General features: G+C 36.0%; 1 protein-coding gene across 7 annotated transcripts in view; it reads right to left on the bottom strand.

Annotated features, from left to right (window-relative positions):
* Uimc1 (ubiquitin interaction motif containing 1) overlaps positions 1 to 17,824 on the bottom strand; it is a 155,322-nt gene that overhangs the window by 44,352 nt on the left and 93,146 nt on the right. For 3 of the 7 annotated variants that reach the window (XM_047555246.1, XM_047555247.1, XM_047555250.1), the window contains 5 exons: positions 13,088 to 13,212; positions 12,091 to 12,232; positions 11,097 to 11,833; positions 5,878 to 5,942; positions 3,668 to 3,744 (listed from right to left, as the gene is read on the bottom strand). In XM_047555246.1, the coding sequence (XP_047411202.1) occupies positions 3,668 to 3,744; positions 5,878 to 5,942; positions 11,097 to 11,833; positions 12,091 to 12,232; positions 13,088 to 13,212 (1,146 nt within the window). The remainder of the gene's footprint in view (positions 1 to 3,667; positions 3,745 to 5,877; positions 5,943 to 11,096; positions 11,834 to 12,090; positions 12,233 to 13,087; positions 13,213 to 17,824) is intronic. The other 4 variants (XM_047555248.1, XM_047555249.1, XM_047555251.1 and 1 more) reach the window with 2 other exon arrangements.

Here is a 17,824-nt window from a genome sequence, read left to right as displayed (position 1 = left end):
AAAACTGAATATCTTTTATTCTGACAGACTATATGAGACCTGAAGGAAACCCAGATATGACTTATAGAAACATCTGTACACCACTTGCTGTCCAAAGAATTTAAACATTACTAACAAGTTCCTCAATCTCACATGAATGAAGTTATTGATATAACTTTTTAAAAAGAAAAAAAAATTCTTAGAAAGTAGTGGTTTAGACTGGTATAGTAGCACACACCTGTAATCCCAGTGGCTCAGAAGGCTGAGGTAGGAGAATTGTAAGTTCAAGGACAGTCTCAGCAACTTAGCAAGGACCTGAGCAACTTAGCAAAACCCTGTCTCAAAATAAAAAAATAAAAGGGCTGGGGATGTGCCTCAGTGGTTAAGTGCTCCTAGGTTCAATCCCTGGTACTGAAAAAAAAGTAGTTTTTTATCACAATAAAATTCTTCACACCATACAGTGATTAAACTCAAGAGTTCCATTAGACAGTGGGTATTTCAGTTCATTTAAAATTACTTTATATATCTAAATACGTCCATGTGCAACTTTGAAAGAGTACCTCTTATGCCTAAACAAGATACATATCTTTTCATCTCCACAATTAACAAAAATCAAAGTAAAGCACTTAACCAGGGTATCCTACTCAGATTAAAAAGAAGTGGATCACAGAACTCTATGCAAAATTCAATTTCTGGACTCACTACGCAAAAAAAAAAAAAAAAAAAAAAAAAAAAAAAAAAAAAAAAAGAGAGAATCCAATGAATGGCCTTAACAAAATGAGTAAAAGGCTGAGAGAAAATCTGCTTAATGAAGCAGACAAGAGGACAATCCAACTTTGAGAACACATAACCAAAACATAAAAACCTACTGACTCAAAATTTTAGCAAATCACATACAAAAACATATTAAAAAGATAGTGCACCATGAACAAGTGGGTTTCATCCCAGGGATGCAAGGTTGGTTCAACATCAGGAAATCAATAAATGTAATTCACCATATCAATAGACTTAAAGTCAAGAATCACATGATTATTTCAATAGATGCAGAGAAAGCATTTGATAAAATACAGCACCCCTTCATGCTCAAAACACTAGAAAAAATAGGGATAGTGGGAACATTCCTTAACATTGTAAAGGCCATCTATGCTAAGCCCATGGCTAATATCATTCTTAATGGTGAAAAACTGAAAGCATTCCCCCTAAAATCTGGAACAAGGCAGGGATGCCCTCTCTCACCACTCCTATTCAATATTGTCCTTGAAACTCTAGCCAGAGCAATTAGACAGACCAAAGAAATTAAAGGGATACGAATTGGAAAAGAAGAACTCAAACTATCCCTATTTGCTGATGATATGATTGTATACTTAGAGGAACCAGGAAATTCCACCAGAAACTTTTAGATCTCATTAGTGAATTCAGTAAAGTAGCAGGTTACAAGATCAATGCTCATAAATCCAATGCATTTTTATACATAAGTGATGAATCTTCAGAAAGAGAAGTTAGGAAAACTACCCGATTCACAATAGCCTCGAAAAAAATAAAATACTTGGGAATCAATCTCACAAAAGAGGTGAAAGACCTCTACAATGAGAACTACAGAACACTAAAGAAAGAAATTAAAGAAAACCTTAGAAGATGGAAAGATCTCCCATGTTCCTGAATAGGCAGAATTAATATTGTCAAAATGGCCATACTAACAAAAGTGCTATACAGATTCAATGCAATTCCAATTAAAATCCCAACGATGTACCTTACAGAAATAGAACAAGCAATCATGAAATTCATCTGGAAGAATAAGAAACCCAGAATTGCTAAAGCAATCCTTAGCAGGAAAAATGAAGCAGGGGGTATTGCAATACCAGAACTTCAACTGTACTACAAAGCAATAGTAACAAAAACGGCATGGTATTGGTACCAAAATAGACAGGTAGATCAATAGTACAGAACAGAGGACACGGACACAAACCCAAATAAATATAATTTTCTCATACTAGACAAAGGGGCCAAAAATATGCAATGGAGAAAAGATAGCCTCTTCAACAAATGGTGCTGGGAAAATTGGAAATCCATATGCAACAGAATGAAACTAAACCCATATCTCTCACCATGCACGAAACTAAACTCAAAATGGATTAAGGACCTCGGAATCAGACCAGAGACCCTGCATCTTATAGAAGAAAAAGTAGGTCCAGAGCTTCAACATGTCGGCTTAGGACCAGACTTCCTCAACAGGACTCCCATAGCACAAGAAATAAAAGCAAGAATCAATAACTGGGATAGATTCAAACTAAAAGACTTTCTCTCAGCAAAGGAAACTATCAGCAATGTGAAGAAAGAGCCTACAGAGTGGGAGAAAATCTTTGCCAATCATACTTCAGATAGAGCACTAATCTCCAGAATATATAAAGAACTCAAAAAACTCTACACCAAGAATGCAAATAACCCAATCAACAAATGGGCTAAGGAAATGAACAGACACTTCACAGAAGATCTACAAGCAATCAACAAACATATGAAAAAATGTTCCACATCTCTAGTAATAAGAGAAATGCAAATCAAAACCACCCTAAGATCCCATCTCACCCCAATTAGAATGGCGATTATCAAGAATACAAGCAACAACAGGTGTTGGCGAGGTTGTGGGGAGAAAGGTACACTCATACATTGCTGGTGGGGCTGCAAATTAGTGCAGCCACTCTGGAAAGCAGTGTGGAGATTCCTTAGAAAACTTGGAATGGAATCACCATTTGACCCAGTTATCCCACTCCTTGGCCTATACCCAAAGGACTTAAAATCAGCATACTACAGAGATACAGCCACATCAATGTTCATAGCTGCTCAATTCACAATAGCCAGATTGTGGAACCAACCTAGATGTCCTTCAATTGATGAATGGATAAAGAAACAGTGGTGTATATATATGTGTATAGAATATAGAATATTATGCAGCCATAAAGAATGATAAAATTATGGCATTTGCAGGCAAATGGATGAAATTGGAGAATATCATGCTAAGTGAGATAAGCCAATCTCAAAAAAGAAAAGGACGAATGATCTCGCTGATAAGTGGATGATGACAATAATGGGGGTGGGAGGGGTTAGTGTTAGGGTTAGAGTTAGGGTTAAGGAGGGGGGCAATAATGGAGGAAGGAAGGACTGTATAGAGGGAAAAGAGGGGTGAGAGGGGTGGGGGGAAGGGAAAAAATAACAGAATGAATCAAACATTTCCCTATGTAAATTTATGATTACACAAATGGTACGCCTTTACTCCATGTAGAAACAGAGAAACAACATGTATCCCATTTGTTTACAATAAAAAAAAAGAGGATTACAAAAAAACAAAAAACCTATTGACTGTATATGTAGTAAGGGTTATTCCTAATTTTTTGCTGCCATCTCTGTTGAGTAGACAGACAAGAAGATTAAAAAGTCATGTTGATTTCAAAACTATATTACCTCTAGAAAGAGAAAAGGTTGAGAATCAGAGCCAATGTCCATTAAAAACATAAATATATATATATATATGCATATTTATGTATGTGTAGGTATATACGTTTGTGTGTATAGGTTTATCAATCACACATATGCTTTCTGAGAATGGTCTAGACATGGTTTGAACAGTCAGGAATGACAAGGTATCAAAATGCAAGGTATCAAAAATCCAGTAAAATCATAGGAAGGTGCTTACCGGGACAAACAGTGATTTCTTCTGCAGAACTCTCTGGCATAAGGACTAAGTTTCTCTTACTGGTCAAAGCAGCAATGCTGAAAAAGAACCAAACTCCAGGTGAATTCCCAGTAAAATAAATCAGAACACCAGGCCAAAACCAACAATGAGTCATTCACAAAGCCACAGGTAATCTGATACCTGCTGTCCAATACCACAAAAGCACAACAGGGAAGCAAGGAAACCATAGTGCAAACTCCAAGCCAGAAACAGGGAAAATAAACATGCTTACAACTTTGGTTCCAGCGAAATAAATGAATGAAATGAAACTCCCTTTTGGAGTCTTCACAAAGGAAGGTGGAAAGATAACCATTAGCGGCAAATATCACAGAAGACAAAAATTCTACTCCAACATAAAAAATGTCAAAGGTGTTTTATAGCCTCCATTTCAGCCTTCTGAAGGTCAGAGACATGTAAACTCAGAAGATATGGAGAGTTTCCTGACAGCACACTAACTGTTCCATCACCTTGCTGTTACATTGCCTCTCTATCTCAAGATGTAGCTTTCCAAACAACAAAAATGAAATACATTCCAAACTATCTCACAGCAAAAATCTATCCATACAAGTTGAATCTCTCTTCCAAGGAAAACTTAATTATGAATAGCTTCCCTCATCCAAACTTCTGGTTTTCCCTGCCCTTCATGGAATGCATGAAACTCCTCCTGACACAGGAACACATGGTTCAGAGACCCGAGCATCTGAACTACTCCTCTCATGCTTCACAGAACTTTATGATTAGTTTGATCAAGTATGCAAGAAGGAAGATGCCTAAAAACACAAATTCTCATATCAACCAAGAACCACAAAGAGAGAACAGCCACCACTGACTCAAGATAAATAACTAAATCCTGACAGGGAACCACAAGTGATTTCTCTCTCTAAATAAAACATCTCATAGCATTTGTTATAAACCCAAGCCAGACATGGTTTACTCTGCATGTAACATTAGGGCTCTATTCAAAGGGTCCATCACAAAACAATTTGCTGACATTTATAAAATGGGCTAATCAATTTGAAGTCAAACCACATTGCCTGCAATTTCAACTCTCTCGGTGACAAAGTGTATAATCATTTATTAAAACCTACATCTGCTCTGCACAAACTCACCACAATAAAGCAGAGAGGCCTATTGGGAATAGAAGCCAGTTAAAAACACTTTAAAAACTGTCTTAACCACAGGAGAATCAACCAAAGCTAGTACTGTCCACCAAAATCCTAAGAAAGAACACTACCTACATTATAGTAAATGGCAACTGGGCCTCAACTTCTATGTATGAGATGACAGTCACTCAATAGAGAATTGTTTTTGAGAAATTCCCAAAACTCGACTATCAAACAAAGGGGGAAAGCAGTTGGAAACCTGATCCAGTTAGTAGCAGTTTATAAATAATCAACCACCATCTATTATTAAAATAAGAAGGCAGAGAAGATAACCATATCAACCAATCAGCAAGAATAATGGAGGAGGTAATACAAATAAAACCATTTATAGAAAAGATGAGATACAAACATTAAAAGTAGTACAGGGGCTGGGGGTGTAGTTCAGTGGTAGAGTACTTGCCTAGCACACGTGAGGCACCAGGTTCGATCCTCAGTACCACATAAAAATAAATAATTAAAATAAAGGTATTGTGTCCCATTTGCAACTAAAATAATTTTTTTTAAAGTGGCACAGGATCTATGTGGCCTGAATAATAAAAAGGCATCAAAGAAGATGTAAGTCTTGGACTAGATTTAAAAGATGTATAAGGTTTGGAAATGTGAATAAAATAAGCATAAGCAGAGGAACAAATGGAGAAATGGGTAAGAAGAATATAAGGCCCACAAATAAATCAGTCTAGAAACTTCCTATTGGTAAAGAAAGCAAGTGTTAGTTAAGAGAAGCCGGAAGTGACCACTTTTTAGAAATAAAGTAAGTGGGATTTATGCCAAGATGACTAGGGTGGACAAGAAAACCTCTAAGATCTCTTCCAGACTCAATATTCTAGGATTTTATGAGATGAATATTTGAAAACTTAAAGACAGTAATGATTTCTCCTAGTCTGTGCTTATAAAAGAGCTAGAAGTTCCCTAGCAAGTTGTCTGGGTATATTATCATTCATGTGGTTCTTCTTCCTTATATTGGCACCCTCAGAAGAGAATTGAACTCACAATGACATATAATCTCACCTTTGTGAGGCAGGTACAGAGTTTCCTTCTTCAGAAGTTTCTTCAACAAACAGTCCTTGGGAAGACTGCAAAGAAATATGTAACATCCTAAATACACAGGTACAGATGAACTGGTTTCTCCTTCTTTAAAAAAAAAAAAAAAAAAATTGAGCTGGGGATGTAGTTCAGTGGTAGAATGCTTGCCTGGCACATATGAGGTCCTGGGTTCGATCCCCAGCACAACCCAAAAAATGATAATAATTTTTCAACATTATCACACAGCAATAAACAAACATTTTTCTTAAGCTAGTAAGTTTCAGTGAAAAGGACATGCCCTGTGGAGTCAAAAGACTGGTAGTTAGGGCTTGGGATATAGCTCAGTTGGTAGAGTGCTTACCTTGTAAGCACAAGGCCCTGGGTTCAATCCCCAGCACCACACACACACACAAAAAAAAAAGACTCGTATTTAAATCAGATCTATATCACCTACTAACTGTAATTTTAGGTAAGTTACATCTGAATCTCGTTCCTCATCTTTAAGCATTAACAACTGCCCCACAGAATATTACTATGAGAGTTAAGCAAGATAATGTATACAATGTACTCTGTAAAATGCAAGACCTATATAAATATTAAGTCAAATATATTATTATTCCAGAAAAGCAATTATAAAACTTTTGGGAGGGAAAAATAGAAAAGTCTAGGTTTCAACAGAAATGCCGAATTGGGAAAAACAATGTGACCCATGAAAGGTATGTCTCTGAGCACAGCCAAGATAATATAGGATATCACGAAGGGAAAGTTATAAACATTCTTTTTGCTACAAATCTGCCATTCTGGTACTGCTATCTAACTATAGGGATACTTTTTTAAAAATGCAATGGCAGGTGGGTGGCACATGCCTGTAATCCTGGTAACTCGGAAGTTGAGGTAGAAGATCACAAGTTTGAGACCAGCCTCAGCAACCTAGTGAGACCCTATCCCAAAATAAAAAAATAGCCAGGTGTGGTGGCACACATCTGTAATCCCAGCAGCTTGGGAGGCTGAGGCAGGAAGATCTCAAGTTCAAATCTAGCCTCAGCAAAAGAAAGGTGCCAAGTAACTTAGTGAGACCCTACCTCTAAATAAAATAAAAAACAGGGCTGGGGATGTGGCTCCCAGGCCAAGTGCCCCTGAGTTCAATCCATGGTACACAGAAAACATAAAAATAAAAAATAAAAAAAGGTTAGAGATGTAGGTCAGTGATAAAGTACTTCTGGGTTCAATCTCTAGTACTCCAAAAAAATTTTAAATAAAGAAACAATAGGAAAAAAAAAAAAAAGAAAAGAAATGCAATGATAGGGACTGCAATAAGAAAAAGACATTTGCATGGTAGAGTTAATGCAAATATCAATTCATTAAATGTAGATGCACAGAAAAAGCAGCCATTAAAAGTAGGTACTGCTACCTTAGGTAGACTTTTGAGAAAGTGCCTTGGCTGTGAAGTTTCTTCCAGTAGATATAAAGCTACTGGCTCAAGTTTTCAGGGTTTCCTAACAGGATAAATAGCCTAAACAAATTAATCATCTACCACTCAGATAAATGATGAAATACTCTTAAAAAAAAAAAAAAGAAAGAAACAGCTGAATCAAGTCTTCAGTCTAAAAGAAGGTAAAGTGTACAATGATCAGGAATGTAGTCATTATGAAAAATGAACTGAACAAAACTATCAGAAGGACTAAAAAAATAGTAATCATACTTTGCCTGATTTTGTTTGAACTTGCAGTTTGTTTTTTTTAGAATCTGAAAAAAAAAGTAAACACTGACACCTAGTGTCCACTTAACAGAATTCTGCTAACTTAGAATAACTTGATGACTAAGCCTTAGGACTTCAGAAGCAATCATGAAAATAATCAGTTATGACACTTCCAGCTCTACCTTAGGTTATCCACATCTCAAACTTTCCCAGTGTAATTATTTAAAAATTACTGTATACCTATTAAATGCAGGCCTATACATTTTACATGCATTTACTTCTGAATTCTTCACAAGACCTTCACGAGGCAAAAATTGTTATTTTAGAAATGAGAAAAGTGAAACTTCAAGGTTAAATAATTTTCCCTAAATCAGATAATTGTCCAAAAGCAGAGCTGGGACTTTCCTAACTCCAAAATCTATGCTTTAACCACTACTGTTATGTTGTTTACATAAATGATCCTCTTCCCAACCATTTCAAGAAGAAATTTCAAGAATGTGTTCATTTAAGTAAACTATTCTAATTTCTAAAGTTATACCTCAAATGGAAGTAATCTGAATTTAGCAGTACAGTGAGGTTCTTCCAGAATATGAAAATAAGATAGCAAAATGTGCAAACAAAATTTGATTAGACTACCTAAATCTAAATAAAGTGAACAGGAAAATGTAGAAACAAAGTTTTAAGGAAGTTGTGGTCTAATTAGGATATTGCACTCCACCTAAAAAAAAAACAAGGGAAAAGGGATAGTTTGACTGAACCTAAAAAAAAAAAGAAAAAGAAAAAAGAAAAATCCAAAGATCAAAATCAAGTAGTGTCTTCAACACCATGGCCTGGGAAGTGAAGATGAATTAGACTATCAGTCGGTGGTCACAAAAATGGTTTCTATTCTAAGGTAGTGATAGCTTATCAGGCCTTTCTGTAGACTAGTTAAACTGTCTCTTAAAGTTTCTTTCTGATTACTATTTCAGCTTCTAGATACATTAATTATAGAAAGAGGTACAATATGTGGTGAATCTAGGTAGTCTGGTCACTAAAAATGTCTTTATTCCTTAATAAATGTGTCATTTGGTATACATATATCAGCTTGAAGTTTGGCTAAGTAAAATTCACAACTCCACATAATGTAGTAATTTCTTGAAAACAAGTTCCAACACCTGGACTTAAAAATTAAGGATCGGGCTCTGAAAAGCAGTGACCTCATCATCATCTCCCTATCGTAATGCCATTGAGGTGAACTGTAGGCCTTCATTAACAACTTTCCTTGTCTCAGCAATGGCAGGAGAGTTATCATCTGATTATAAAATTTTAATAACCTTCATTATAGACTATACCATTTGATCAAAGGTAAAGGTTTTTTCTTAATCTCAATTCCTGGGACTCTCCTGCTATCTCTACCAACTAAAGAGTTACAAATATGGGCAACTCCAACAAAGTCATGTTGAACAGAAAATATTTAACAAACACATGAATTCTTTACAGACACAATTCCTGAAAGCAAAAGATCAAGATGAAAGGTAAAATTACAAATGTAAGATTTTCATTATTTGCCTGTATAATCAGTAAGTTTGTTTTATTTTTTTAAATGTTGGGAAGGCTGTAGTGAACCATGTATTTTCATACATTGCTAGAGGAAGGAAATATAAATTTGAACAATTTTTCTGAAAAGCAATGTGGCAAAAAATACCAAGTCAGTATGTTCACAATTCTTTACTGTAGCATTTTTCTGGCTCCCTAGTCCCACAGATACTGACTTTGAATAAAGAAAAGTTTCACACAGATGTATATCACAACCAAACTACCCAGTGACAAAATTTTTTTTTTAAATTACCAATTCATAAACCAGGATATGTCATTAAAAGTGAAATCTAGGCTGGTCATCATGGCATTGCCCATAATCCCAGCAGCTCAGGAGCCTGAGGCAGGAGGATTCCAAGTTCAAAGCTAGCCTCAGCAATTTAGCAAGGCCCTAAGTAACTTAGTGAGACCCTGTCTCCAAATAAAAAATAAAAAAGAGATGGGGATTGGCTCAGTGGTTAAGTGCCCCTGGCTCCAATCCCTGGTACAAAAAAAAAAAAAAAAAAAAAAAAAAGTTAAATCTATAGATAATTTTAACATGAGAAAATGATTACATTTGGTTAAGTTAAGAAAACAATAATGTGCTAACATAAGGGCTGTGAGTATAAACTCAGTGGCAAAGTGCTTGCCTAACATGTGGAGGCCCTCGGTTCAAACCCCAGCACTGCAAAAAAAAAAAAAAAAAGAAAAAGAAAAAAAGACTACACTGAAATATGTTTTTCATCTCTCAGATCAGCACTGATCAAGAAGTCTGATAATATTGTGTTGGTATGGGTACAAATAAACTAGTATTCATACATTGCTGGTGGTCATGTAAATGTATACAACCTCTATGGAGGGAAATTTGACAATAGCTAACAAAATTGTAAATGCAGATACTCTTTGATCCACCAACTATATCGATATGAAATTATCCTATAAATATCTCCCATGTGGATAAAATGTTTAGGAATAATCACTGCAGTGCTGTTTGTAATAGGAAATTATTGGAAGTAACTTAAATGTTCACTAGTAGGCCACCACTGGATAAAATAAACTAAGATTCATTCATACATGGTATATACCACATCCAAAAAAGAAAAAAAGAAAACAGATGCAGAAATTCTTTATGTACTGTTATAGAACAGTCTCATAGATAAATTAAATAAAAAAGGCAAGGGCAGAACAAAATGTTTAGTATGCTATCATTTATGTAAAAACAGTAAGAAAAGAATATGTATACTGCTTGTACTATATAAATTCCTTGGAAGGATATACCAGAAATTAGTAACACAGATTGAGTCCAGAGAGGGGAAATGATTGGTTGGAGGGTGGAGACAGATTTTTAAATTCACATCTTCTTGAATTTTGATTCCTGTGAATATTACCTAGTCAAAAAAGTTTTCAGAAATAAAAATTTTAATATTCATATGATAGAAACATTATATGATAGAATAACATTTTTTAGTATATTTAATAAGTAGGAAAAGACCTAGGATAAACCATAAAGTGGGAGAAAAGAAGAAAGTTTGCACTGAACAGTTTACATTTTGTTCAAAAATTAAATAGAGGACTAAAGTTGTGGCTCAGTGGTAGAGCGTTTGCCTGGCCTGTGTGAGGCCCTGGGTTTGATCCCCAGCACCACATATAAATAAATAAATAAATAAATAAATAAATAAATAAATAAATAAATAAAAGATCCATTGACAACTAAAAAATATTTTTAAAAAATTAAGTAGAAAATTGTATTTCAAATGCATAGAAAAAATGATGATTGCCTCCTGGTGCTGGATTACAGGTAATTCTTTATAATCTTCTGTACTAATTTTCTATAGTGAGCACGTATTACTTTAATAATTGGGGGGGACCACAAAAAATACAAATAGCTAGAATAATCCTTGTTTAATCTGTGAGTAAAATCATCCTTAATTACAGCATCACTGACCCTTACCTGACCATGACTGGTTGTTGGTTCTTCCTCCAACAAAAGTTTCTGTTTCAAGCTTTTAATTGGGCTTTCTTGGAAATCCTTGGGTTTTGAGTGCCAGACAGATGCCCTAGACTCCTGCCTCTCCTCTGTGTCTTCATCTCCCATATCTTCTGAGATGCCTTCATTTTTTTCACTAGCCTGATCTCCTTGGCCACATTCATTCTGGATCAGAGAAGGAGGGCTAGGTAACACTGGTTCCCCAAACCCTTTTTTTTTTAAAAGCTGCCTCTGAGCCATTTTTAAGCTCTTTTGATAAACCTCCAACTGGCAGAGAATGACCTTGGTATATTGGTTAGGGTCTACTCCAGCAGGGCAGAATGGAATACCCCAGAAGTAGTGCACAGTGCCTCCAATGTCCTGGAGAACTTTGGCATCTGCTGGGGTAGGCAGACAATGCCTAGATGTGTCCCCCCTACCCTGGGCAGCTTTGAGAAAAGCACAACCCCTCCCAGTACTTTCCTGTGGCTTCCCACACTTTGTGTGCTCAGCCAAGTGGCCAGTACATCTGTCAAAACATTTAACGTTCTCATTCTCAAACACTGGCTGGCTTGACTGGTCCCAGCTTCCTGAGCTGCCAGAGACCGGCTCCTCTTCAGTGTTTTCAGTGTGGTCCCAAGGCTCCTCTCTTTCCTCAGCCTCGTTTCCCTGACTGATATGTGAGCCTTTAAACAGTGATGGAGGTACCAGCTGCCATATGCCTGTAGGTATTTGAGAAAAAGTAGGGCTAAGGACAAACTTTTTTATTAAGAGGTGTTGGTAAGCTATCACTTACCAAGAATTACAAAATGTGGGTAAGAAAGGCTCTTCTTAGGGTTTAACCAAAGGTTCGTTTTTCCTTGGAGATAAAAGTATGTTGGATATTAGTGAGATCTCAACTACTTTCTGTTTGAACCTCTTTAACATCACCAAAGGGATTTTGGGCATTTCTACTCTCAAAACGAGATCCCTGTGATACAGTTATAGTTGATGAGTAGAAGGAGCCAGAACATGCCTTCAGTGGTCCCAGAATCTGTGGTTTTCTCTTGATGGGACTGTGACGATGGTCCAGTGGCCAGAGGTCGAGATCTGGTAGCACAGGCATCAGAAGGCCGGCAAGTCTGAAACAAGTGATCCCACACCAGACCAGGTTTATTATTAAAACAGCTATATACGAAGAGTCACAGGAAGGACAATAAGGGGAAGCCACTGCCCCTAGGAGTTATTCTTTTCCAACATGTAGATGCTCAATTCAAATGAATTCCATGTGTACTGAATGCCTATGTGCAAAGTGCTCTACTAGATCACTATACTATGCCCTTTTCTAATACAGAGGGATGAATGACATAAATGATGGCTTGGGTTGGGTGCCATGGCACATGCCTATAGACCCAGCTACTTGGAAAACTGAGCAGGAAGACCACTTGAACCTTCAAGTTCAAGGTCAGCCTAGGTGACATTTCAAGGCCCCATCTCAAAATAAGAACAACAAAAAAAATCAAGGATGGCTCAGAATCTGCCACTGGCAAGTACCCTTAATATTTAAAATAATTTGAATTGTACATATTCAAATCACAATTTGACAATATTTTTAAAACTACCCATCCTTTTTCTCGTTCCCTTTGTTCTCCCCACAAATCAGGGGAGGTAAACACCTGATCTTACTTCTTTTGGAATTCTTGGTATTCTCTAACTCTTTTCAGGAGCTGCCAACTTGCTAGGGTTCTGTTAAGCCACAGACTAAAAAAAATCTGTGGGTGGAAGAAAACTCAAGTATTTAAAAAATACTTCAATTTGGGTTAAACAATGATTCAACGTGGACTTTAAAACTTATAGAAAATACCTGTTTGTTGAAAACCCTAAAAACTGCCATAGCTAGTTCCTAAAGCAATTATAACACTGCAGAAGTTTAAAAAAAAAAAAAAAAAAAAGCATTGCTGATAATCCCACAAACTTTTTCAACATAGTGTATTTACATTCAGGCTTTCAGCAATGGCTTTTCTCAAGAGCTCCTCTTCTTCCTCCTCCTGGCTGTTCACCTCCCTAGCTTCTTGCTCACTCATTTTAAGAGCCAGAGCAAACTGCTCTTCTTCTGTCATCTCTGTAAGAGGTTAGGGAAAACAGGGGAAAGGATACCACAAACAATGAATTAGCATGGAAGCAAAAAAAAAACCCAGAATTCTTAAACTTTTAAACTAAGGACACTAAAAGCCATTGAGTATAAATTTGTAATCTAATAAAAAAAAAAATCACAAAAGGTGAAGTGCTGGTCAAGATCATTAGCAACAGTCACAAGAAACCTGAGTAAGCTCCTGAAGGTACTGTCTTTGCCTATATTGTTCATTGTCTCTCCAGCATTAGAGTGCATGGCACATGATAGATAATAAATACCTGATGAATGAATAAGAAAACCACTCTAGAACTTTTTTATTTTTTATAGTTTTAGATGGACAGCATGCCTTTATTTTGTTTATTTTTTTAATGTAGTACTAAGAATCTAACCCAGTGCCTCCACGCCTGCTAGGCAAGGGCTCTCCCACTGAGCTATAGCCCTAACCCTACTCTAGAGCTTTTAGCTAAATACCATACTGCTTTATTCTCATCATTTAACCAGAATAATCTTACTCTTCAGAACCCTCTGATATATCCAATAATAGAGAACAACCCTAGTAACTGGAATGTGATCTTCAAATACTATTTTCCATTAAAATCAATTGTAGTATACTGCAAAAATGTTTGATTCCTAGTCTAGAGCATGAAGTATACAAGATGAGCTAGAATATCTTTCATAGCTATGAGCAAGGTATTCATCAGACACTACAAGGGTCATATCAAAAGATGTCAGGAATCAACAAATACATGAAAAAATGTTCAACACCTATAGCAAACAAAGAAATGCAAATCAAAACTACACTGAGATTTCATCTCACTACAGTTAGAATGGCAATTATCAAGAATACAAGCAACAATAAACGTTGGTGAGGATGTAGGGAAAAGGTACACTCAAACATTGCTGGTGGGACTGTAAATTAGTGCAACCACTACGGAAAGCAGTATGAAGAGTCCTCAGAAAACTTGAAATGGAACCACCATATGACCCAGTATCCCACTCCTAGGTCTATACCCAAAGGACTTAAAATCAGCATACTACAGTGACAGAGCCACATCAATGTTTACAGCAGCTCAATTCACAATAGGTAAATCATGGAACCAACCTAGGTGCCGTTCAAGAGATGAATGGATAAAGAAATTATGGTATATATATATAAGGGACTATTACTCAGTCTTAAAGAAGAATGAAATTGGGGTTGGGGTTATGGCTCAGTGGCAGAGCACTAGCTTAGCATGTATGAGGCACTGGGTTCGATACTCAGTACCACACATAAATAAATAAAATAAATGTCCGTCGACAACTAAAACTATTTAAAAAAAAAAGAAGAAGAATGAAATTATGGCATTTGCCAGTAAATGGATGGAACTGAAGAATATCATGCAAAGCAAAATAAGCCAATCCCAAAGAACCAAAGGCCAAATGTTTTCTCTAACATGTGGATGCTAATTCACAATAAGGAGGGCAATACTAGGGAAGAATAGATGTACTCTGGATTAGACAGAGGGGAGTGAAGGGAGAGGCGGGGGTACAGGGTGGAATGATAGTAGAATGAATCAGACATTATTACCCTATGTACATATATGATTACACAACCTGTATAACTTTACATCTTGTACAACCAGAAGAATGAGAAGCTATACTCCATTTATGTATGACATGTCAAAATGCATTCAACTGTCATATATAATTAATTAGAATTTAAAAAACATAAAAAAAGAACTCAGGAGCCAACACACACACACACACACACACACACACACACACACACACCTCACTAGCCAAATATGGAAGTGGAACAATAGATATAATGGAAAGGAAACAATAGACACTTGCTGAATATATCAAAGAATTGTGTGGGCATAACTTGGTCGGGGTAGGAAGAGGTGATTTCGATTTCAAACAGCTCCCTAAGTCTATAAAAACAAGAGGTGAGGTCCAATTTAAAGAGCCATTGGCCCCATTGTTTCTATGAGAAGTTTTACACAGCTGGATATTCAATTTTTGTCACCTTGAGGATGATATCACCTTTGTTCAGGATGCATGATCCGTTGTTTTATTTATATATATTATAAAATAATTTATGGTATTCATCATTCTTTCCATGAATGTAGACTCTGTAGTTCTGTCCCCTCTTTCAATGCTGATACTATTAATTTGTGTCATCTTTTCTTTTCCTTTATCTATCTAGTTAGAGGCTTATGCATTTTACTGAACTTTTTATAGAACCAATTTTTATTTAACTTTTTTCTCTATTGTATGCCATATTTTATTTCATTGATTTCTGCCATATTTCTTTCTTTTCACTAACTGGGTTATTTTACTCTTCATATTATCACTTCTTAAAGTGGGAAGCTTGGGTAAGGACTTTGAACTTTTCTTCTTCATATAAAGCTATTAATGTCCCTGTAAATGCTGCTTTCACTATATTCCACAAATTCTGGTATGTTTCCATTTTCATTAAGGTCATTTCAAATGCAGCTTGGGTACATTTTTTTGTTTGGATCCAATTTTAGGGATTCCTTTATCTTTGTTAATTTTGTGTTACTTTTTAAATATGTTCAACATTTATATGTACTGTAACTTTCTTTCACTACCTAGAGTGATTCAACAATACCCTTCTGCCATTCAAATACTATTCCTTTTCCTAGAACCCACTTTTCTGTTCTCTTTGCCTGGCTCCATTCTATTTTCCTTTCAGAGATAAGCTGAATATCATTTCCAAACTATATTTCTCTACTTCTCCAGATTAGTTCAGTCAGTTATGTTATGCTTTTTAGCACCTATCAAAATTATAATAACAATTATTATTAAATAATCATTTATTTAATATGTCTTTAGTGACATAATAAAAATTTACTTAATATAACAAATGTAACATACTGGTGCTAGATGTTGACAATGATGGAGGCTTAGTATGTGTAGGGGCAGGAGACATAAGGAAAATCCCTGTACCCAAGCTGCATTTGAAATGACCTTAATGAAAATGGAAACATACCAGAATTTGTGGAATATAGTGAAAGCAGCATTTACAGGGACATTAATAGCTTTATATGAAGAAGAAAAGTTCAAAGTCCTTACCCAAGCTTCATTTTTGCTGTGAACCTAAAACTTCTCTAAAAAATAGTTCATTAACAAAAAAATTTTAAAGGTTACCTGGCTGGTTGCTCAATAAATATTACTTGTGTTTGTCATAAAAGTAATCTGCATTGTAGATTCAACTCAACCTTAAAATTCCTGCATGCTTTTTCATAAAACTGAAAAGTTGATTCTGAAATTCATATGGAAATTCTAAAATTTATATGGAAATGCAAAGGATCTGAAATAGCCAAAGCAATCTTTAGAAAGAATAAAGATACAGAAATTAACTCTGACATCAAAACTTGCTATACTTACTATAGTAATCAAGACAGTATAGCTGTGGCCTAAATATCAAACAGATCATTGCAACAGAATTGACAGGAAACACCCATACAAATAATTTTCTCCAAAGGTTCTACGACTATCTCAAAGCAAAAAAGGAAGTTTTTTTCAATAAACATGCTAGAACATGGAAATCTGTATGGAATAAAAACTGGTGACTAGGGCTGGGGTTGTGGCTCAGGCCTAGCATGTGTGAGGCACTGGGTTCCAACCTCAGCACAACATATAAATAAAAAAAGTCCATTGATAACTAACAAATATTTTTTAAAAAATGGCGACTATGTTAAACCATACCTGAAAATTAATTTGGGTATACACCTAAAAAGGTAGGCAGGATGGGCAGAGATTTCTTGGACAAAATCCAAAAAAAATAGAAACAGAAATTAAAATCTTCTGCTTAACAAAAGACACTGCTAAAAAAATGAATAGGCAAGTCACAAAATTGGAGAAACTATTTGTAATACTACCATAAAGAACTCTTAGGGCTGGGGAGATAGTTCAGTTGGTAGAGTGCTTGCCTTGCAAGCACAAGGCCCTGAGTTCGATTCCCAGTGCCGCAAAAAACAAAGAACTCTTATAACTCACTAAAAAAGATAAATGAACCAATTTTTAAAAAGAGGTTAAAGACTGGAATAGACTCTTCACAAAGTAAAATATGCAAAACAGTCAAACATTAAAAAATGCTCATGGGACTGGGGATATAGCTCAGTTGGTAGAATACTTGCCTTACATGTGCAAGGCCCTGGGTTTAATCCCCAGTACCACACACACACACACACACACACACACACACACACACACAAAGTGCTCATTAGTCATCAGGAAAATACAAATTGAACAAGAAAGAAATATTGCTGCATACCTAACAGAACACATAAAGACTGACAACATCAATTTTGTGGGGGGTGGGTACTAGGGATTGAACTCAGACTTGACCACTGAGTCACATCCCCAGCCCTATTTTGTATTTTATTTAGAGGCAGGGTCTCACTGAGTTGCTTAGCACCTGGCTTTTTGTGAAGCTGGCTTTGAATTCGACTGGGCCACTGGGATTACAGGTGTGCACCACCATACGCAGCTCAAATGTTCCTCAGGCTGTAAAGCAACTGGAATGAATGCTCATATACTGCTTCAGGGAGTAATCAGTTTGGAAAATTAGCTATTTATTACGAAGTTAAAA

The sequence above is a fragment of the Sciurus carolinensis genome, chromosome 6 (genome assembly GCF_902686445.1).
Source record: "Sciurus carolinensis chromosome 6, mSciCar1.2, whole genome shotgun sequence".
NCBI lineage: Eukaryota > Metazoa > Chordata > Mammalia > Rodentia > Sciuridae > Sciurus > Sciurus carolinensis.
Note: the sequence above shows the minus strand (reverse complement) of the source record. Positions and strands in the feature narration are given on the sequence as shown.